This window comes from Heterocephalus glaber, unplaced genomic scaffold (assembly GCF_053883595.1).
Source record: "Heterocephalus glaber isolate CG9 unplaced genomic scaffold, H.glaber_assembly_v1.0 deba00001447, whole genome shotgun sequence".
Classification (NCBI taxonomy): domain Eukaryota; kingdom Metazoa; phylum Chordata; class Mammalia; order Rodentia; family Bathyergidae; genus Heterocephalus; species Heterocephalus glaber.
The window spans coordinates 10,437,045-10,456,305 of NW_028258299.1; the positions used below are offsets into that span (position 1 = coordinate 10,437,045).

Below are 19,261 nucleotides of genomic sequence, written 5' to 3' on the forward strand. Positions count from 1 at the left end.
TCTTGTTGCTGGGACAAAGTACCTGACACCTGCAACGTAAAGGAGGAGAGGATAATTTTAGTGCATAGTTTCAGAAGTTTCAATCCATGTTCGGCAAGCCTAGTGCAGAAATAGCATAGCAGAAAAGCCTATTATGAGGGAAGGGTGCTCAAATCGGGGCAGCTAGGATGCAGGTAGAGAATTGAGGAACGGGGAGGGAGATACATCCTTCCAGCTCATACCCGCAGTGACCCACTTCTAACCAGGCCCCACCTCCTAACAGCAAGTCCTCTACAGCCTCCATAGTCCAATCACCTCCCACGAGCCCCACTTCTGAGTGCATGAGGCTTTGGCAGGCCATTCTAGATCTAAACCACAACAGTCATTCAAATTACAAACTACAACTCACAGAAAATATGTATAGTATAATATTGTCATGTTTTTAAAAACACCAAAATATACACCATATCTTTGGTTGTCTAAGAAGGAGGCTCAGCAACAGATGAGATGGTGTAATAAGGCAATTTTTAAGTCCCATCCAACTCTCAGTTTCTATAATCCCAAGAAGTAAATGTTTATAGTTCCTTTAAAAAATATACAGCTTTGACCTATATAGGAAAACTGTAGAATTTTGTGGAGAGGCATATAAAGGAGACCTGGATAAAAGGAGATGCATGACAGTGTTTTGGATTGAAAGTCAACATTGTGAAGATATAAATTTTCCCCAAAGGTAATCTAAGATTAACAACAACAACAACAACAACAAAAATGCATTTTAGTAAGTGGACAAAAAAATAGTTCTAAAGATCATCTTGAAGATTAAATGTGTAAGAGGCATCTCTCCAAGATTCAGAATCTGGACACTGGACAATAACAACTTGGAGATGAAAAGGAGGGAGCTGATCTCTAGGATCCAAGGAGGCTCTGAAGGATACATTGAAGCCCACAGAGAAAGTAGAAGGACAGACCTCGGTGCAGAAAAAGCAGCAGGCATCCTGTACTTTCTCCCTAGCTCCTGGCTTGTGGCATGAGAGAGGAGGATCAAATCTACCAAGACACAGTGAGGGCTGGTGACACCAGAATCCTGCAGGGAGAAACACACCAGTGGAACAGAGCAGTGGATGCTGTTGTTACAACAGCTGGTGAGTGACTCCAGTCCAAGGGACTGCAGTGTCCCCTGCAGATGGTGCTTGGCCAGACACCATTTTAGGGAGGGCCTAGCTGAGCCTGGGACTGAGACCTAGTGTTGAAATCACAGAGAAACTGAGTGAGGGACAGCCATGAAGATGTCCAGGGTCAGGGAACCATGGTGGGGCCTGAAAGAGACACTCAGGGTGTTGTAGGCTGAATGACTCTGGGGCCAACCCTGAGACCAGAGGCCAAGATGAACCTGAACTTCTGTGGATTTGAATGTACCAGAATCAGCAACTCCCCCTAATCCTATTGCAGGCTTGTTGGGATTATCCAGCACCTTGCTCTAATCCTTGTAGGCTTGCTGAGATTTTCTAGCATGGGTCTGGGCTCTGACTGCCTCCTCTGACTACCAATGACAGCAGAGTTACACCCTGAATTGGACACTGCCACAAAACTGTAGGCCCCAGAAGATAATTACAGGCTTGAAATCATAGAGAAATATATTTATATTTTTTCTTCACATTTTTTTGGTTGTTCATTTATTTTCACTTTTTTATGAGTGTGAACATTGTTTTTAGTTTAGTTTAGTTCTTGTTTTTTTCTTTTCTTTCCCTCCTGTCTCCTTACCAGTTTTCCAAGGCTTGTGTAATCTTCCTTTGTCCTTTGTCCTTGCTTTGAATATCTTCCTCTTCTTTTATTTCTCTATTTTTTCCTCTTATCTCTTTTAAATTTTCTCCCCTTAGGGCAAAATTTTTGAGTGGATATTTACTGTATATAATTTTCTGATTTTCTTAGTGTTTTTATATAACTATAAAATCTTGTATCTATGGTTAAAGTTAGCAAATTATTATTTATCTCAGTTTGTCATTTTCTAGTCTGTGCTTGATGCTATTGTTATTGGCTGAACTACTTTAGCCAAAGTGACATAGTTGTAATCAGTTAATCTTCCTTATATGTCAATACCTAGATTGTCTGGGGGTCATAAACAATACAATCCAGTATCAAACAACTGGGTGTTAGGCCAAACAGGCAGCAACTTTCATCCCTGATAAAATGAACAGGCAGGATCTTGGGACAGACTCAAAAGCCAAAAGCCAGCTATGCCTAGAAGACATCTCTGAAAAGAAGTCATTTCCCAAAGAGGTCTCCATACTAGTAATAAAGCTACCCACCATAAATAATTTACAAGCATCAAAGCAGAAAACAAACAAACAAACAAAATAGAAAATGAGGAAACCCAGAAGCAAGATGCAACCCATAATCCCCAACTCACCCAAGACAAATCAAGGAGGCACTGAAGTGAAAGAAATCAAAAACTTCCCAACTGAATTTTATGAAATTGTGGCAGTGGAAGGAACAAAACATCAATAAGTCTTGACAAAAATAAATCAGAAAATTAAAGAGATGATGACTATAAAGAAGGAAATAATCAATGAATCTAGAATAGACAGATAGCTGCTAGAAAAAAAAAAGAGCAAGTTAATCCCAAAGCATACAAGGGAGGAAATTATAAATATTAGAGCAAAAATTAATGCCATTGAGACTAAGAACACAATACAAAGAATCAGTGATTTGAAGAGTTGGTTCTTCGAAAGATTAAATAAAATAGACAAACTCTTAGCTAACCTTATTAAAAAAAAGGAAAGAAAAGACTCAAATCTGCTCAATTAGGAAAGAATGGTTGAAGGGAGAGGAATCCCCCAAACAACAACAAAAAAGAATTAAAAAATATTATGAGCAGGTACAAATTCCCTATGATGAATGTGATCAATATGTATAACGGATATGAACTGATAAAAATTAAATTAAAAACAAAAATGTGTAAGAGCCAGACAATATTTTAAAATAAAATGTATATTATAAAGTCACAATAGTTGAAATCGTGTACTTGTGCCAGAACAGACAGATCAAGGAACAAAAAAGAAAATCCAGAAATATGAGAATTTATCACATAACTAAAGTGACACCTTAAATCAACCAGGAAAGGGAAGATTATTCAGTTAAATTTTGGGACAGCAGTCACCATGCTGGTCCTACCTGGGGGGAGGGAACATATACATGTGCTTTGTAAAAGATCTACTGGCCTTATCATACAGAAAATATCTAGGTAATATTTTTCTTTCCCACCTTATGCTGAAATAAATTCACAGTAGATTATATATTTTGAAAGATTTAAGAAACAAGAAAGTTTTTAAAGCACTACAAAAATATTTAATACTGGGATTGAGATGTACTATAATTATGATCTCAGAGGCAGAAACCAAAATGAAAAAATGGATAGATTTGCCCATATCCAACACGTTAAAATTAGGTATATATGTATATGTGAATTAACAAAATTGAAAAGACAAACACCGTGTGGGATAAAGGCTACATAAATGACAGACAATTCTTAAGTGCATTTTTTTACAAGCTAATGAAACAAGAAATGAGTATTTTATAGAAAAATGAGTTAAAGGCATGGAAAGATACTTGCTAAAGAAGAAATTCAGAAACGATGTAAGCATGAAAAAATGTTTACCTCGTTAGGAATTAAAGGAATGCACATTAAAGTGACAAGGAAGAATATTTTGTTCTAGTAATGTTTTAAGAAGTTTAGGTATTGCAAGACAGGTACATATCAAAATGTGAGCAGCAGTCATTTTTGGGTAGTGGGTATAAAGGTAAATTTCTTTTGTTTTTCTGTGGTGTTATTATTTTACTTGTGCAATAAAGAAATAATGGTTGGCATTGTTAGAAAGTCTAGAATTTCTGGAAACATAATCTCTACAGTAGGAACAAGGGCATTTTCAAGCTTGGCCTCTTGGGCTCCACTGGCAGCCTGCTCAGCCACATTCCATCATGCTGGCATCCAAATCAGGAACTGGGTTGTGGTGGCTGCTGTTTGGACAAGCAGAATGGGGCAGGAGGCAGTGAGACTAGTCAAGAAGCTGGTGTAATAATAATTTAAGTGATAATTCATAAAAATAGCACTGGACCTTGGTGTGACCATTGTCTTCAAATAACCAATTACAGTAAATAAATGCAGATCTGTTCATTTTATCTTGTTTAAGAATACTCAGGAGGACAAATAGGAAAGGGAAGTTAATGTGGATGAAACAATGCCAAGCTAAATTTCGTTGGAATGGAACATGTAGATGGAGACGCTGAAATTTTCTCGGTTCAGATTCACAAGCAGCCATTTCAACCCTGTAAGAAGGACAGGCCACTCCGGTGAGGTGCCACTCACATTTCAGGGCCCAGCAAACACGCGACCCTGGCCAGATCCCGAAGCCCTTTCTTCCACCTGGCTCTCAGTCCCCAGAATAGATGATCGTGATGAGCTTCCCTTTGAAATTGTTCTAAAACAAGCCATGCCTTCGAATTGTTCAGGGTTTCTCAACTTCCTGCACTTCCAGTCGGTGGAAGGAAACGTCTTACCCACATTGTCTCCTAGCCACACACTTAGGTTATTTATACTGCGTCTTTCCTAAAATGTGTCACCTAGAAATGAGGCAGAGTGTTTCCACACTCCATGACTACTTCTATCCACGCAGCTTCAGAGCCAAGGAGCCTTAGTCTTCTGGTAGCCCTCAGTCTCTTTCCTTTGACCAGTAGTGCCTTAGGAACTTCAGCAGGCACGACTTTGTCTCGATCATGCTTTACAAGATCCAACGCACCGGAGGCAAATACAAAATACCTAGGACTGGACTAAGAAGGTAATTCATAGGCAGGCCAGCCCAGGGCCACGTCCCTCCTCCGGCCGCACGGGGGAGCCCGAGCGCCGCAGTGCGCGCAGGGGCCAGGGCCCGCCGGGAGAACGACTCTGGCCCAGGCCCGATGATTGATTGGCCGGTGTGGGCGGAGCCAAAGGCAAGCGGCAAATGGGGGACAGGAAGTGGGGCGGGGCCTAGGGAGGGAGGGCACGCGCTTGCGCAGAGCTGCGTCGTCGGAGTCCGCCCTGGCCATTGCCAGTCAGTCAGTCCTCACGTCCTTCTCGGAGTCTGGCGGGCTGGGGGGCTGGGGCCGGGTCGGGGGCCGGGTCGGGGGCCGGGTCGGGGGCGGGGGTGGGGGCGGGGGCGGGAGCGCCGGCGGGGTGGGCGCCGCCTGTGGAGGGGCGCGGGGGACGGGCGGGGAGAGGGAGGGAGCGCGGGGCCGGGCCTCGTCCGCCTCCGGCCCGGGCGGGACCCTCTCTGTGCACCCGGGCCGGGCCATTCCTCCCGGGTGGGCAGCAGGTGTGTTCTGCCTCGGCATTTCTAGAAAGAGACGAAGAAGTTCTCCTGTCTGTATTCGGCCATGAAAACCAGAAAATCTGTTGTCGAAACAGTTGTGCGATTTAATAACTTCTTTACAAACTTGCCCGCGAAAATCACTTTTTATATTACGTAAACCACCTGTGCGTGTAAGACGGAGCAGCGGTTTTCTTGTGCCCTGCGGTACCCAGCAGGAAATGTCAGTGCGGGGAGGTGGAAGTGCCGCTCGTGGAGCTGCGGGGCTGATGCCCCCAGCGATTCTAGCTGGGACCACGAACCGCGCCAGGAGGGTTTACCTTCAGACCCTTCACTCTCAGCCGGGGGAACGGGCGCAGGGGGACATTTGAGAGCTCAAGAGTCGAGCCTGCTGCCTTGTACATTTTTTTAAAGCCCTCCATCATGTGTGCACTTTGCTTGAATGATTATTTTAAAGCACATGTCCTATTTTTGCCAATTGACAGCTGTTTCCATAGAAACTAGACAAGAAATAGTCATTTTCAGCAAGAGTTGTTAAAACTGTCTTCTAGGCTTCAGCCGCGAGTCCCACTGAGTGCCGTACTTGCTCATTCTGAGGAAGCACTTCAAGAATTAAGGGTCTGAAATGTTCACAGAGGCCGACAATCCAGATTGTTTCATTTTCTCACATCGTTAATTTAGTAATCCTCGAAGTCTGCCAGCGATGTTTGTTGACCTACGATAGTTCTGTGAAGAGGAGGTGTCAGCCCTAATTCTTTCTTAGGTGCTGTGTAGTCTAGTGATTGGCTCTTTGAAAATATAGGGATAGACTTCTTCCCCCGTTTTTTACCCTGTCTGGAGGATAAACCAGGCCTTACAAAATATCAGGTACTGTTTTTAGTCTAAGTGACATTTGATTGTCAGTGATATAACTGATAATTTTTATTATATTCAGACAATAGGGCTTTTGCTTTTCTTTCAGTAAAATAAAAGTTTCCACGTGAGAGATGAGCAGGAGCTTGCTTGTTGTGAGAGCAGAGCTAAGCAATGTGAACAGATGTGCATGGGTGTAGATCTGAGAGCTTTCTCTTCTGAGGGGTTATATGTCCACAGAGGTCCTGGAGCTTAGCAATGGGTGAAGGAGACTTGGGAATGGTACCTGAGAAGTAGTGGGAAGCAGCATTATGGAGTGTGTTGAAGCCAATAGAAAATCAATGGAAATTATAAAAATAGTTAACTTATTTGGGGTTTACAGAAGTAATACACCTTGTAAAAAATTTGCACAGATGGAAATACTAAATCCTTAACTACCATCCTGCTATCCCAAGTAATCATTACAAATAAGCTATGTAGCTTTTTTTTTTTTTTTTGGTACCGGGGATCAAACTCCCGATGGACCAAGGGCTTGTGAGGCAGGTGGTGGAACCACTGAGCTAAATCCCCGGCCCTAAGCTATGTAGCTTTCTTAAGATGTATTTATTTTTGTACACATTGACATATTTTTGTCATTACTATTTTTACAAATTGGGCAGAGATTTTTGTCTGTTTTGTTCTCTACAGTAATCCTGCCACCCAGAATATTGTCTGACATGTAATAGGCACTAATTAATTATTGAAATGACAGTATAGTATTTAGCAGAGTGGAGTGAGTGAATCAATGAAGAATATAATTCAGAGGTCAGAAACTGAATGAGGTAAGTGAATGTTTGGTCAAGGTGATCAGATATTTTTAAAGTTAGTTGCCACCATTTAGAAATTGATGAATCTCACATGGAATCTGAATTCTGGCTTTCCTTGGGAGTTTTTAAGACATTTGATAATGTGAAGCTTGTGTTCTACTGCACTTGCTGCACCTCCTCTAGAGGAGTAGCAATCTGCATTCACATCAGCATGCTTTAACTGATACTCTGCTGCTTGTACCCTCAAACTTACACTGCCCAGTACAATAGCCACCGTCTTGGATAGCAGGGAGACAGATCTCTGTCGTTGAACCGAGTTTCATCATGTAGTGCTGCTTTAGACATATAAGTTTGCCTCTCTTGCAGAACAGAGGTTTTGCAAGTAGCGTGTATTTTAATTATTTTTAAATTTGCATGTCTGTTGTGACACAGATCTCCATCTTTGAAATGACAGTATAGTATTTAGCAGTCTAGGACTGGCTTTGTGTGAGTTTGCTAGATTCTGTTGTCTGGTTTGCATTTTAGAGAGATTGCTTTAGGTCTAGTTTGTGGGATGAGCTGCAGAGGAAGGAGTTGGTAGCGAATGAAGCAGAGAAGTTGACAGTTCATAGTAATCAACACCCTAGAGTTGCAGAGCCCAGGAATAGCTGGATTGAGATCTTGAGGAGGTGGAATTGACAGGACTGATTTAATGTGGGCTTAGATCTTTTGTATGTTATAGTCATTAGAGATAATACAGTATGTCCTGGTACTGATTCAGTGTTCAAAAGTGGGAAATTTGTAAAGTATAGAAAGGACCCTTGGGTAGTTCCAATAAAAGCATGTATGATATTAAAATGTTGTCAATTTGTTTTATAAGCTAATGTGTAAATGTTATATACCATATAAATGTCTGAGGGACCAGGAAGGTCTTATTTATTCATTAGCATCTCCTTTTCTCCCCAGTCCCTGTATGTCTCCTTCTCCCTGGTTCCCTACCTCCTCTTTCTTGTCTTCCTCTTCCTCCTCCCTCTTCATAGTCCCTCACTTGTCTCCTTTCCACACATACATTCCCATTTTTTTTTTGTGCACACTAACTTCTTTTTGCAAAGCTTTGTGTTTGATTCTTGCCTTGTTTTACCATAGCACCAATTGTCACTCCTATTTTTACATGCCCTTGTATTCCTATGTTGGATATTGTCTTACATAAAATATTTTCTTTGTCAGATACTAATTGGTAGGTCTATGGCTAGTGGCAGGGGTTATTGGGACAAGCATGAACCTTTGGACCCATCTAAGTTGAGGCTGTGATTGAGCAAATATCTAAGTTTATCCTCCATAATAAGTCTTCAGATTTGACATAAAGGAAAGAAAACAGATTCGTGTAGTTTTTGGAGTTTGATTTCTAGTAGAAAAGCTAAGATATACTTTCCCATTCAAAACAGTTAATTTTTTTTTTGTTTTTCTACATCTACCCAAATGGCATAAAATATAATAGTTGCCTTTCTTATCTAATCTGCTATATTGACATCCCTTCCCCATTTTATTCGTACAATACGTGGCACTTAATGAGGAGCTGTATTTTATTTTCCCCTAATAGTCCTAGGTTCATTTTTGCCTTCTCAACTAGAGAATAATCTCTGTGATCACGAGGTCTGTATTTTATGTGGCTTCTATAACTCCTATGCCATCTAGCCAAAGAAAAACCTTTCTAGCTATTCAAAAACATGAGGATGATTCCATAAAATTAGAATGGAACTGAAGGAATCTTGTCATCCAATGACATGGTATCTGTTGTAATGTTTGGTGAATAAATATTTTCCACAGATATTTATGTTTTATTTTTGTGTTTCAGATAATCAAGCAAAAGAAAGATGAGCTTCATTTATGGACTGCAGTCTACTAGAAACTCTTTTCTCTTCCGGTTTAATCTACTGGGCAGCTGGAGAAAGCGGAACTCACTGGCAGTAACTTCAGCAGGCTGCCATCAGTTTCAAAATTTCTATGTAGTAAATAAATACCAGGGGCTTACATCATTCACTCAGTGTGACAGGTTGACATTTCTGCATGGAAACTTCCATTTTAACAGGACTTTCAATAACAGAAGACCAGGATGCCTCTCAAGTGCCAAAAGTAGGGGCATTTGGGTGATTACCCACAAATGTACCTCCTTTTCAAGATGGGTACTGACCAGAGAAAGTGCAGTTGCTCCTGCCCTTGCAGCTTGGTGTCCTGTGACCTATTCTCCCGTAAGATCTGCCAGGAATTTCCATACTTCTCCACGGGTTCAAGCTGCTCCCGTTCCTCTCCTGTTGGTCCTTCTAAAGCCACTGCAGAAACTACTTGCAATCATCGTGGGCAGGTAAAATACTTTTTTGAAAAGTATTTTTATTGTATTGACTTTTATTTTTGTATTCACATTTTGTACCAACTTGTACTAATTCTTAAAAATTAAACTTTGGTATTTACAAATGTGTACTTTTAAAGAAGCCATGTTAGTTGTCCTCGTATTTAGCTTAAAATTAAATTCTAAACAGTAGGTTCTACCCAATTTTATATGTGATTTAATAATGTTGAAATAATTTTCTGCATATTTATGGTATAGAAAGGTGATCTTTAAACTACATATTGATATTTTAAAAGATTTTATGTTTGTAATTATAAGAAAAATCAAGTACTTGTAATAACTCATGTATAGGAATAGTACTTATAAACATTGCCTTTTTATTTTGTGGTATTTGAGACAAAGAATCATGAAACTGGGGAAACTTACTTAAGTAAGAGCTCATGCCTAGCCAAGTTAACTCTTAAACCATTAATATTTATTTTTTCTATTCTGATTCCAGAAATATTTGTTATTTTATCTTGGTAGGTTTTAAAAAAAAAATACTATTTTTATGTTAAATACCAGTACTTCTTTTTTTAACCCTGCTTCTCATTTCATGAAGAGTGAAGAAAGCTATCTCTTCTTAAAGATTTAAAAAAAAATTTTTTTTTGAGACAGGGTTTTGCTGTGTAGTCCAGGCTGGTCTTCAACTCACTGTGTAGTCAGGCTAGCCTCAAACTCATGACAGTCCTCCTGCCTCAGCCTCCTGAGTGCTGGGATTACAGGTAGGCACCACTCCACCCAGCATCTGTTCATGAAGATTTAAGTTTGATAACTATGCAGTTCCTTCTTGTCCTTTCTTTCCTACTAATAACCCATTTTACTTTTAATCACAACTCCAGACCATCTCGTCTGTAGCTTGGTGTGTTTACTTCTGGGAATGATAGCTTTCTGATTTCTAGTGTATTTTTGTCCTTTCCAACTCTTTAGTTTTAATTTTGTTTCTGTTACTGCTGTAAGCCACCTAAAATTTCCTTTTAGAATACATTCTGCATGCATTGTAAATAATAATGTCACAAAAAGTTTTAAATAGGAAATGAATATGCTTCACGGTTTGATTTATGTCCCTATGGTTCAAACACTGTTCAAAGGCATTTCATATCTGTCGCCATGATAAAATGCCTGAAAATCCCCTTAGGAGGTGGAAGGGTTTCTTTCAGCTCATGGTTCCATTATGTGGTTGCTGGCCCTGGTGCTTTGGGTCTGTGGTGGCACCTTACACCATGGGGATGGGGGATACAGCAGAGGAGGCCTGCTCCCCTCATGGTGGCCAGCCAGGAAGTAAAAAAAAAACAAGAAGGGGCTGGGGTCCCAGTGTCCCCTCAAGGGCACATTCTCTGTGGCCCAATTTCCTTCCACTAGGCCCTACCTCCTAACGGCTTTGCCACCTCAAGTTGCACCAGAGGCTGACAACCATGCTTTAATAAATGGCCTGAGGGGGACACTTTCAGATCACAGCAGTCAGTCAGCACACGGTGTTAACGTAAAGAAGTTGTTTTGTAAAATGAATTTTTGTCAAGAGAATGATGTATATATGTTAAATTTTCATTATGATTTTATGGATGAACTCACAAGGAAGAATTTTTGCCTCCCCCCGCCGCCCCTTTTTTTTGATACCGGGGGATTGAACTCGGGACCTTGCGCTTGCAAGGCAGGCAGCAGAACTACTGAGCTAAATTCCTGGCCCTGTCCCATTATTGAAAACATTGCTTGCTGTCAAAATGGTTTTGAACTCTGCTGAGTACTTAGAGAGTATCAAGTATAGACACTGGACCTTCTCAGACATTGTCTATAGATAAGAAAATCTCCCTTTTCCTTATTTACAGTGCTGCTTATCATATTACCTCCCCTTTCTCATGTCCTAGAAAGACAGTGGTGTCTGCTTCTGAGAAACATTTATTTCCAAAATTCATGCTGAGGTAGTTTCCCTTGTACCTTGTTGAAGCACTGGCAGATTGTGCCAAAAGTCTGAGGAGCAGTTGGAAGAATAGTGGTTAAGGGTCTAGATCTATTGTGCAGTAGCCCTCAGATGTTTACTGGGTATTTATCCCTATGACGTAGCTAAGTGGTCAGACTCAGCAACATCCTGTCTTCATTCTCTCTCATTACCTCTTTGACACGGGGCAAGGTGCTTAATTTCTCTATGTCTCATTTTGTGTAACTCAGCTTTAGGAAGATTAAATGAGATGACATATGTATAATGAGAAGAGTCCTTTGCATATGGTAAATAGTTAATAAGTATTAATTAGTGGTAATTTAAAAATAGCTACTCATTTAGTGTTTGTCCTTAAAATAGGTAAAGAAGAAGTTCATGAGCTTTAGAATTTTTAACTGTGGCTCTATATAGTTGCTTCTCTTTCACCATTTAGCTAAGAATTTTATAAATTAAAAAGTCATCTCCACAGAGACATGTATCATAAAGATTTAAGTGTTTGATGCTGTAAAACTCTACCGTGTGCATTTGTGTTTCGGTGATACGTACTCCTATAATTACTAGCACTTTTCATTTCTCTCTTTTGCTCTAGGGGCATAAGGAAATGGTGGCAAGCCCTTCCTCCTAACAAAAAGGAACTATTTAGAGAGAGTGTGAGGAGGAATAAATGGAAGCTGTTTCTTGGTTTGAGTACCTGTGGACTGTTATTTGTAGTGTTTTATTTTACTCACCTGGAAGTGAGCCCAATCACAGGAAGGAAAAAGCTACTATTGCTGGGGAAGGAGCATTTCAGAGTTCTCTCAGAACTGGAATATAAAGCAGTAAGTAGTAAGAGTTGTTAAATTTCTTAAGGAAAGCAGAAAAGTTTCTTAAATATGAAAGATGAACTACTTTTAAATTTTAGACTTTGAATGAAATTAACATTTTTTCCCAGAAGGCCTTAGATCTTTCACACTTAATATTCCTGCTGTCTTCATTGCTTTCTTCCCATTTGGCCTGCTGTCACCTGCCTAGCATGTCGTGTTCACTGTCACTTTCTCAGGGAAGCCTTCCTTGATGATTCATTGTAGCTTAGGCAGGGTCCTAGACCAGGCACTCAAGGGTATTTTTTGTGGGTTTTTTTTTTTTTTCTTGTTTTTTTGTTTGGTGGAGAAGATACAGTATAATTGGTCCAGCATCCAGTTCTTTGGAGATGAGCTGATGAGCTGCAGTACTATCGATGACACAAAGACAAACCAGATATTGATATACAAAAAAAACCAACCTAGTTAATAGCAACAACTATGCCACCCTGGCAATAACAAGAAGATCAGCAACAATAATAGAATCTAAGACAACCTAGATATAAATACATCATAAAAAAAAAGCTACCCTTGTACCATCCTTAACCATAGGAAAAAATATATTTATAATATAGATACAAAGACAAACCAAATATTGACATACAATATATATCTACTAAATGCAATTATTAGAGCCACCATTAGCAATAGAAAAGAATTCATCAGTAATAGCATAGAGTTAACTAAATTTGTAAAGACTATTTATTAGTAATACTAGTAAAGGTGGAGAGAGTGAGGAACAGGTGACTGAAAGAAAGAAAATTTGAAAAATAGTGAAAAGGAAGAGGAAACAGAAAAGTGAGATAAAGGATCCTATTAAAGAGTAAAAAACATTAAACTGGGTAAAAGTGACAGATAAAAACTACTAAGAAAAAAAAAAAAGAAAAGAAAACTGAGAGAAAATAAAGAATAAAAAAGATTGGGCCCAGGATTTAGCTCAGTGGTTCCGCAGCCTGCCTGAAAAGCTCAAGGACCCGAGTTCGATCCTCAGTGGTACCAAAAAAAAGATAGACTGACAAGAAAAAACTCCAAAGCTCCCAAAACACCAGTGAAGGAACAGAGAGAGAGAGAGAGACAGACAGACAGAGGACCCCACACAATTTCCTTAATATTTTTGAATAAGTGGCTCTCCTGCAAGATCTGCAGTATTAGAATCTATCAGCTATGAGGGAGAAATCACAAGTCACTTCTATCACCTGTTGTTTCCACACTCTTGGTTTTGTGTATGTGCTGAGTCCCACCCCGCCTTTCTTGCTGGTTGTGGTGGGTCAGTGGTGTTCACTCTAGGGCTTTATAGTCATTCTATCTGTTGCCAGTTTCCATGTCTAGAGGGTATCCTTTGTCATACTGAACTGTGATGGGCTGCATACTTGGTGCTAGTGGGGTTAGGTCTCCTTTTTTTCTCTCTCTGTACTGTGCTTTTCCTTTGAATTGCTTATCTGAAGGTAACTTAACCTATTTACTTTGGCAATTTATTGTATTTTCTGAATACAAAATAAAGTTAGAATTCAGAAATCTTAACCCTTGGAAAGTATAACTCAGGGAGTTACACATTTTGAACTCTGGTAAATTCTTTGAGAATAGAGAATGTCATTCTGTCTCCAGTGCACAGCATACCCCTAGTATGTGCTTAGTTTTTTTTCCCCCCTAAATTGTCATTTGTAAGCTTAGCTTGACAGCTTCAACATGGTTAGGTTTTGTATCTTTTTATTCCAAATGAGCTTCAGAGTTTAATCAAAGGAAAATTATCATTAAAAGGAGAAATGGCACTGGCTTTTCACTATAAAATTGTTCTTAAGCTAAGACCAGTCTCTTGTAGTAGAGTATATAGAGGGATTTGAAATGTTTTCTAGAATTTAGTCTAGTAGGTGGCAAGTTTAAGGAAAGTGTTCTGGAAAGATTGAGACAAACCTTACATTAAATTAATGCATTTTCTATCACTTTTATTGTTAAAAATTTTTAAAAAATATATTTATATACATATTTATACATATGTGTATATATAGAAATAGACATATATATGTTCTTTAATATTTAGTCTACAAATGAAATGCCTACTTGATATTGAAAATTCAAGCACATTATAGACATACTATAAAGAGCTATGATTATACATAATCTTAACTATTCAGGAAGGTTAGTGAATAATGGATTTTTTTGCTTCAGGCAGTTTACATTGATGAATAATGCCTTAAAATGCTAATTGATGTAAAAAGTATTTTAAATTCATATCTGTAAAATTATGTATTTTTATAGTATCTCAAAGGTTACCAACTTGTTGATTGCTGTGTGAAAGAAATTGTATATTTTATAGATACTAAAGTAATATTTTCAGAATATTTTTAATTCTCTCCATGTACTTGAAAGGATCTCATGAGTATAGCTTCAGAAAAGTGTCTTTGTATATAATGTGGCCATGGCTAGTCTTAACAGCATCATTTAGAGAAATGATAGGCCCTTTAGTTCTGAGATTTCAGTAATTTGCATTTAGTCTGTGTGAGTAAAACACTTTAAAATTAATGAAATGACTTTTTGGGTCTAAGTCTAACCTTCAAATTAAGTTTAGGGTGTTTTTCTATTTAATGTGTCATAAAAGTAATTTCCTTTTGTATCTTGATTTTTTTTTGTGAAATCTTTGTTCTTAGGCAGTGTTTTCCTGAAATACTTAAGGAAGTAGAAATAATATTTAAGCATTTTACATGTGGACAGGTTAAAAGGATGAAATTTTAATTTCAATACATTTATATGAAAAATCTTAGTATTAGAATATATTCCTTTGTGAAAAACCACATTGCCCTTGCATGAATAATTCACATTTCAGAAATTTGAGCATTTAATGTATTCAAATTTTTGCATAGTTAAACATTGAAATGTTTAACACTAAGCAGGCATATAGCTGTCCATGAAGCAATATAAACATTTTATAGAGCTAAAACTCTTAAAATGAAGAATACTTTGCTTTAATCTTTCAGTGGATGGAAGAATTTAAGAATGACATGCTAACTGAGAAAGACCCTCGATACCTGACTGTTAAAGAAGTGGTCTGTCATCTCGTTGAATGCAATAAGGATATCCCAGAAATCTCTGAGATCAATTGGGTTATTCATGTGGTTGATTCCCCGACTATTATAAATGCCTTTGTGCTTCCTGTGAGTGTTCTCAAGCACATTTTTATTGCTGAATTTAATGTCCTTATTTTTTATGGTGTTCTAATTGTTTACCTTATTTTCTTTATGGTACAGAATGGACAAGTGTTTGTTTTCACGGGGCTTTTAAATAGTGTAACTGATATTCATCAGCTTTCCTTCCTTCTGGGCCATGAAATAGCACATGCTATACTTGGGCATGCTGTAAGTACCTAAAATGAACGCTCAGTTGTTGAAATATTGCTTTGAAGTTAGCAAGCTATGTTGTTTAAAGGACTGGGTCTTCAGTTTACTTTCTTTTTTAATGATGAAATTTAATTTTTAGTTACTTGCTTTATTCTAGTACCTGAAAAAGTATATTGGCTAATTTTGAGAAGTTTTATGACCTTTAACATTTGATACTCAATAATTAGTCTTTTAAAATACCATTTTATCACTTGTCTCTTTTGCTAAAAAGTAATTATTTTCAACCTCTAATTATTTCAAATTAGATTTTAACTTTCCATAATTATTAACATACTTGTAATCTAGTCAGCAAAATTAATTGTAGGAAAGTGATGTTACTATTTGAGTAAATCAGTTTTCTTTCTTTTTATTCATTCTCAGAGGATAGCTTAGAGCATCTCTGAAAATATCTAGAATGACATGCCATATATAATTAATGCAGAGTAATAATGGTACCTTGTCATCTTTCAGTTTACTGAGTCTTTTAATATGTATCTTCTCATTCATAACTTTAATATTTCATGAAGTATGTATTTATTATCCCTGTTTTACATATGAGGAAACTAATACTTAAAAGACTCCAAATAACACAACTGATCTGACAAAGTGACTAACTGGGGACTTTACTCCAAGTCTTCTGCATGCAAGTCCAGCATCTTCCTTTTACGCAGTTACCTGGTTGTTGCTGGTACTCTTTATAGAATTTCGAGTGATGTATGCTCCTGTAATTATACATCTCTTTGGCTTGGCGGAGATCAGGAAAACATATTTATTTTACTCATTTAAAATTTTTTATTCATTAAAAAATATAAATGACTATTGTCCAAAATAAAGAAAAATTTATTTTCTTTAATTAGAAACATGAAACATGAAATTTTCTTTAATTGAAACATGAATTGTGAAATGCAAGTAATATTAACATCAAATGGAAATGATAATGTTTATAATCCTTCTAAAAGTCACCTCTATTTCTGCCTAATCTTAGAAGAGAGGTGTGTTAAAGAAAGTTGCATTTTTCTGAAGTACAGATGATAATTATTTTTCTTAGTTATAAGAACCTTTGAAAAATATTTTTGTTAAATATATACAAGAACAAATCTAAGCAATCAATAGTGTCATTTTATGCTCGTATCTTTCAAGTAATAGTGTCAAACCTGCAAAAGCAAATCGGTTTTTTTCTCTTCAGAATTTAAAAGTTGTTACTGTTCAGAACATTTGTTTTCTGGGATGCAGCTCAATGCTTTATTTTCATTGTATTGTTGTCATCTCTATCAGTGCAAGAACAATAATTAGATGAGACATAAAATGCAAATAGCAGCCTTGATAGAAAATAGTTATTAATATTTCTTTGCCAGAGGTCTTTATTATCAACACAGTATTTTTTCTTTTGGACGTCTCAATTTAGAGTCAATCTAACCTTTTATTTTTTCATTCTACACAGATTTTTTTAAAGTTCTGGTTTTCTAAGACTGCATAGTAGCAACTATAGTCTTTAATAATAGCAAGGACTTTTTGTTCTATAATGACTTTCTCATTTGAGTTTTACTCTTTTGTGTTAAAATAATTCCATAATTTTTCTGCACAACATACAGTTCTTATGAAGCAAAGTATGTTTTTGTGAGGACAGGTTATATTGTTAAAGGACGTAGTCTAAACCATTGGCTTTAGTTTCCAGCCATGTTTCATATATTCAGGTAATGACTGCTATATTGTTAGCATCACCATTACATTAGCATTTACTAATAAACTTTAACAGTGAACAATGAAAAATGCAATGTATTAAACTTGAATTAGACATTACAACTCAAAACAACTATGTTAGAGCTAGACATGGTAGTGATGCTGTAATCCCAGCATTTGGGAGGTTGGTGGAGAAGGATCACAAGTTTGAAGCCAGGCTGGGCATCATAGTGAGTTTGAGGTCAGCCTGTATTATATAGTGAGACCTTGTCTCAAAAAACCAAAAAATAAATAAGTAAAAAGTAGAAAGGTATTTTATATAAAACCTGTTTTGGTTATTGCCATAAATAAATACAAAAACTCATAGAACTCTCAATTCTCTGGTAAGAACTACTGAACTTCTAAAATTACTAACTTGTTTAAATAAATCATACTTTCATATATTAGGTCATAAAGATCAAAAAGGCTCTTATTTAAAATAAGTTTTCAATCTTTCTGGATTGTTCTTTAAGAGTAGTGTATAGTCTTTATCAAAAATATAAATACAATAAACAGGCTTATTTGATATTTAGAAAAGATACAGAGAGCAGAAACTAAAACTGCTTCATTTTGATTCTTGGTCCTTTCACTAACAGCTATGTGAATTTGAGCTGTTCTTTTTAACCTCTTTCCATGTAAGTTTATCTATAGAATAGAAATAATTGTACCTAGTTCACACAATGTGCTTGTTAATATAAGAAATTGCAAGTGAATGAAATTGTCATTGTTTCTGACTGATAATGACATTGTATATGTTAGTTACATGCGTGAATGACTAAGATAAACAAGGGAAAACAGAACAGATAAGTACATTGAAGGAAAAACTATGGAATCATAATTGCTGAAGGACAGTTAGACACATGCAGTTAATTACTGAATGTGATTACTCATGATAACTAGAATATATAAGCATATATTGTCTCAGTTTATTAAAATTGACTGTAATTTTTATTATTTTTATTATTCTCAGGCAGAAAAGGCTAGCGTGGCTCATTTATTGGATTTCCTAGGTATGATTTTTCTCACAATGATTTGGGCCGTTTGTCCACGAGATAGTTTGGCAGTTTTGGGCCAGTGGGTACAGTCTAAATTGCAAGAGGTAAGTCTGAGGTAATAACTTGAATTTATAATAATCTGTTTTGAGGATTTTATGCTATTACTGTAAAACAACAAATACCAAGAATATTTTCACTTTTTATCAGAAAAGTAAATGTACCGAGTTTTAGTGTCTTATAAATTCTCATCTTTAGAGGATATTCTTATATATGAACATTTAAGTTAAGGAATACTACATCTCTCATATAATGCCCATTAATGAGTTAGAAGGGTGTGGCATATTTTGCCTAATATTTTTGTTAGTAGTACTGGGGAATTAAGCCAGGGAACGCTGAACTATATCCCCAGCCACCTTTTAAATTTTATTTTGAGATAAAGTCTTGCTGAGTTGCCCAGGATGGCCTCAAACTTGTGGTCTTCTCCCTCAAGCCCCTGTGTGTCTGGGATCACAGGTTTGTCCCTCGATACCTGGTTGTATTATTTTTTTCATGGTTCCTACAGAGAGAAAACCCAATCACTGACCCTTCTCTTCCTAGTGTGGCTTTGGTGTGCTGACTCCCCCATCCCAGGCATTTGCATTTGGGTGGGGAACTTTTTAAAGAAGCTTCTGAATCCAAACTGTAGTACTCATGGGATTGGCTGAAGGTGCTTTACCATCCTCCTGTCCTGCTGACTCCCAGTTAAACTAACATTGGTTAGAAAATGTTGAAAGGACAGTCTTACTAAGGATTTGTTAACTTTTGTTCTTAGTGTATGTGTATAATGATAATCCTCCCAAACATAGTTCTTCATTTTATTCGGAACACTGTATCACTGAGAGTATTTCTTGAGATCTTTGTAACTGTTTTGTCAACCATGATTAATTATTTAATTTTACATCTTCAGATACTCCTCTTGTCCTGGGATGTTTGGTTATTTAGGAGCAGTCTGTTGTTTGTTTAATGATTTGTGGAGCACCCATCAGAGTGCCATCTGTGGGCTGTTCAGATCTAATTC

The 19,261-nt window shown here is 37.4% G+C and overlaps 1 protein-coding gene across 8 annotated transcripts in view; it reads left to right on the forward strand.

Moving 5' to 3' along the window:
- Positions 1-4,986: 4,986 nt before the first annotated feature.
- The window catches only part of Oma1 (OMA1 zinc metallopeptidase), a 74,241-nt gene continuing 59,966 nt past the window's right edge, over positions 4,987-19,261 (forward strand). For 3 of the 8 annotated variants that reach the window (XR_015452548.1, XR_002390866.2, XM_004869612.2), the window contains exons 1-6: positions 4,987-5,066; positions 8,814-9,320; positions 11,870-12,098; positions 15,092-15,268; positions 15,362-15,469; positions 18,180-18,308. Coding sequence is in view for 6 of the 8 variants with exons in the window: in XM_004869612.2 (XP_004869669.2) it covers positions 8,833-9,320; positions 11,870-12,098; positions 15,092-15,268; positions 15,362-15,469; positions 18,180-18,308 (1,131 nt within the window). In the remaining 2 variants the exon portion in view is untranslated. Of the gene's footprint in view, positions 5,071-5,243; positions 6,189-6,860; positions 6,995-8,813; positions 9,321-11,869; positions 12,099-15,091; positions 15,269-15,361; positions 15,470-18,179; positions 18,309-19,261 lie in introns of those variants that run through there. The other 5 variants (XM_021248211.2, XM_004869613.3, XM_004869611.3 and 2 more) reach the window with 5 other exon arrangements.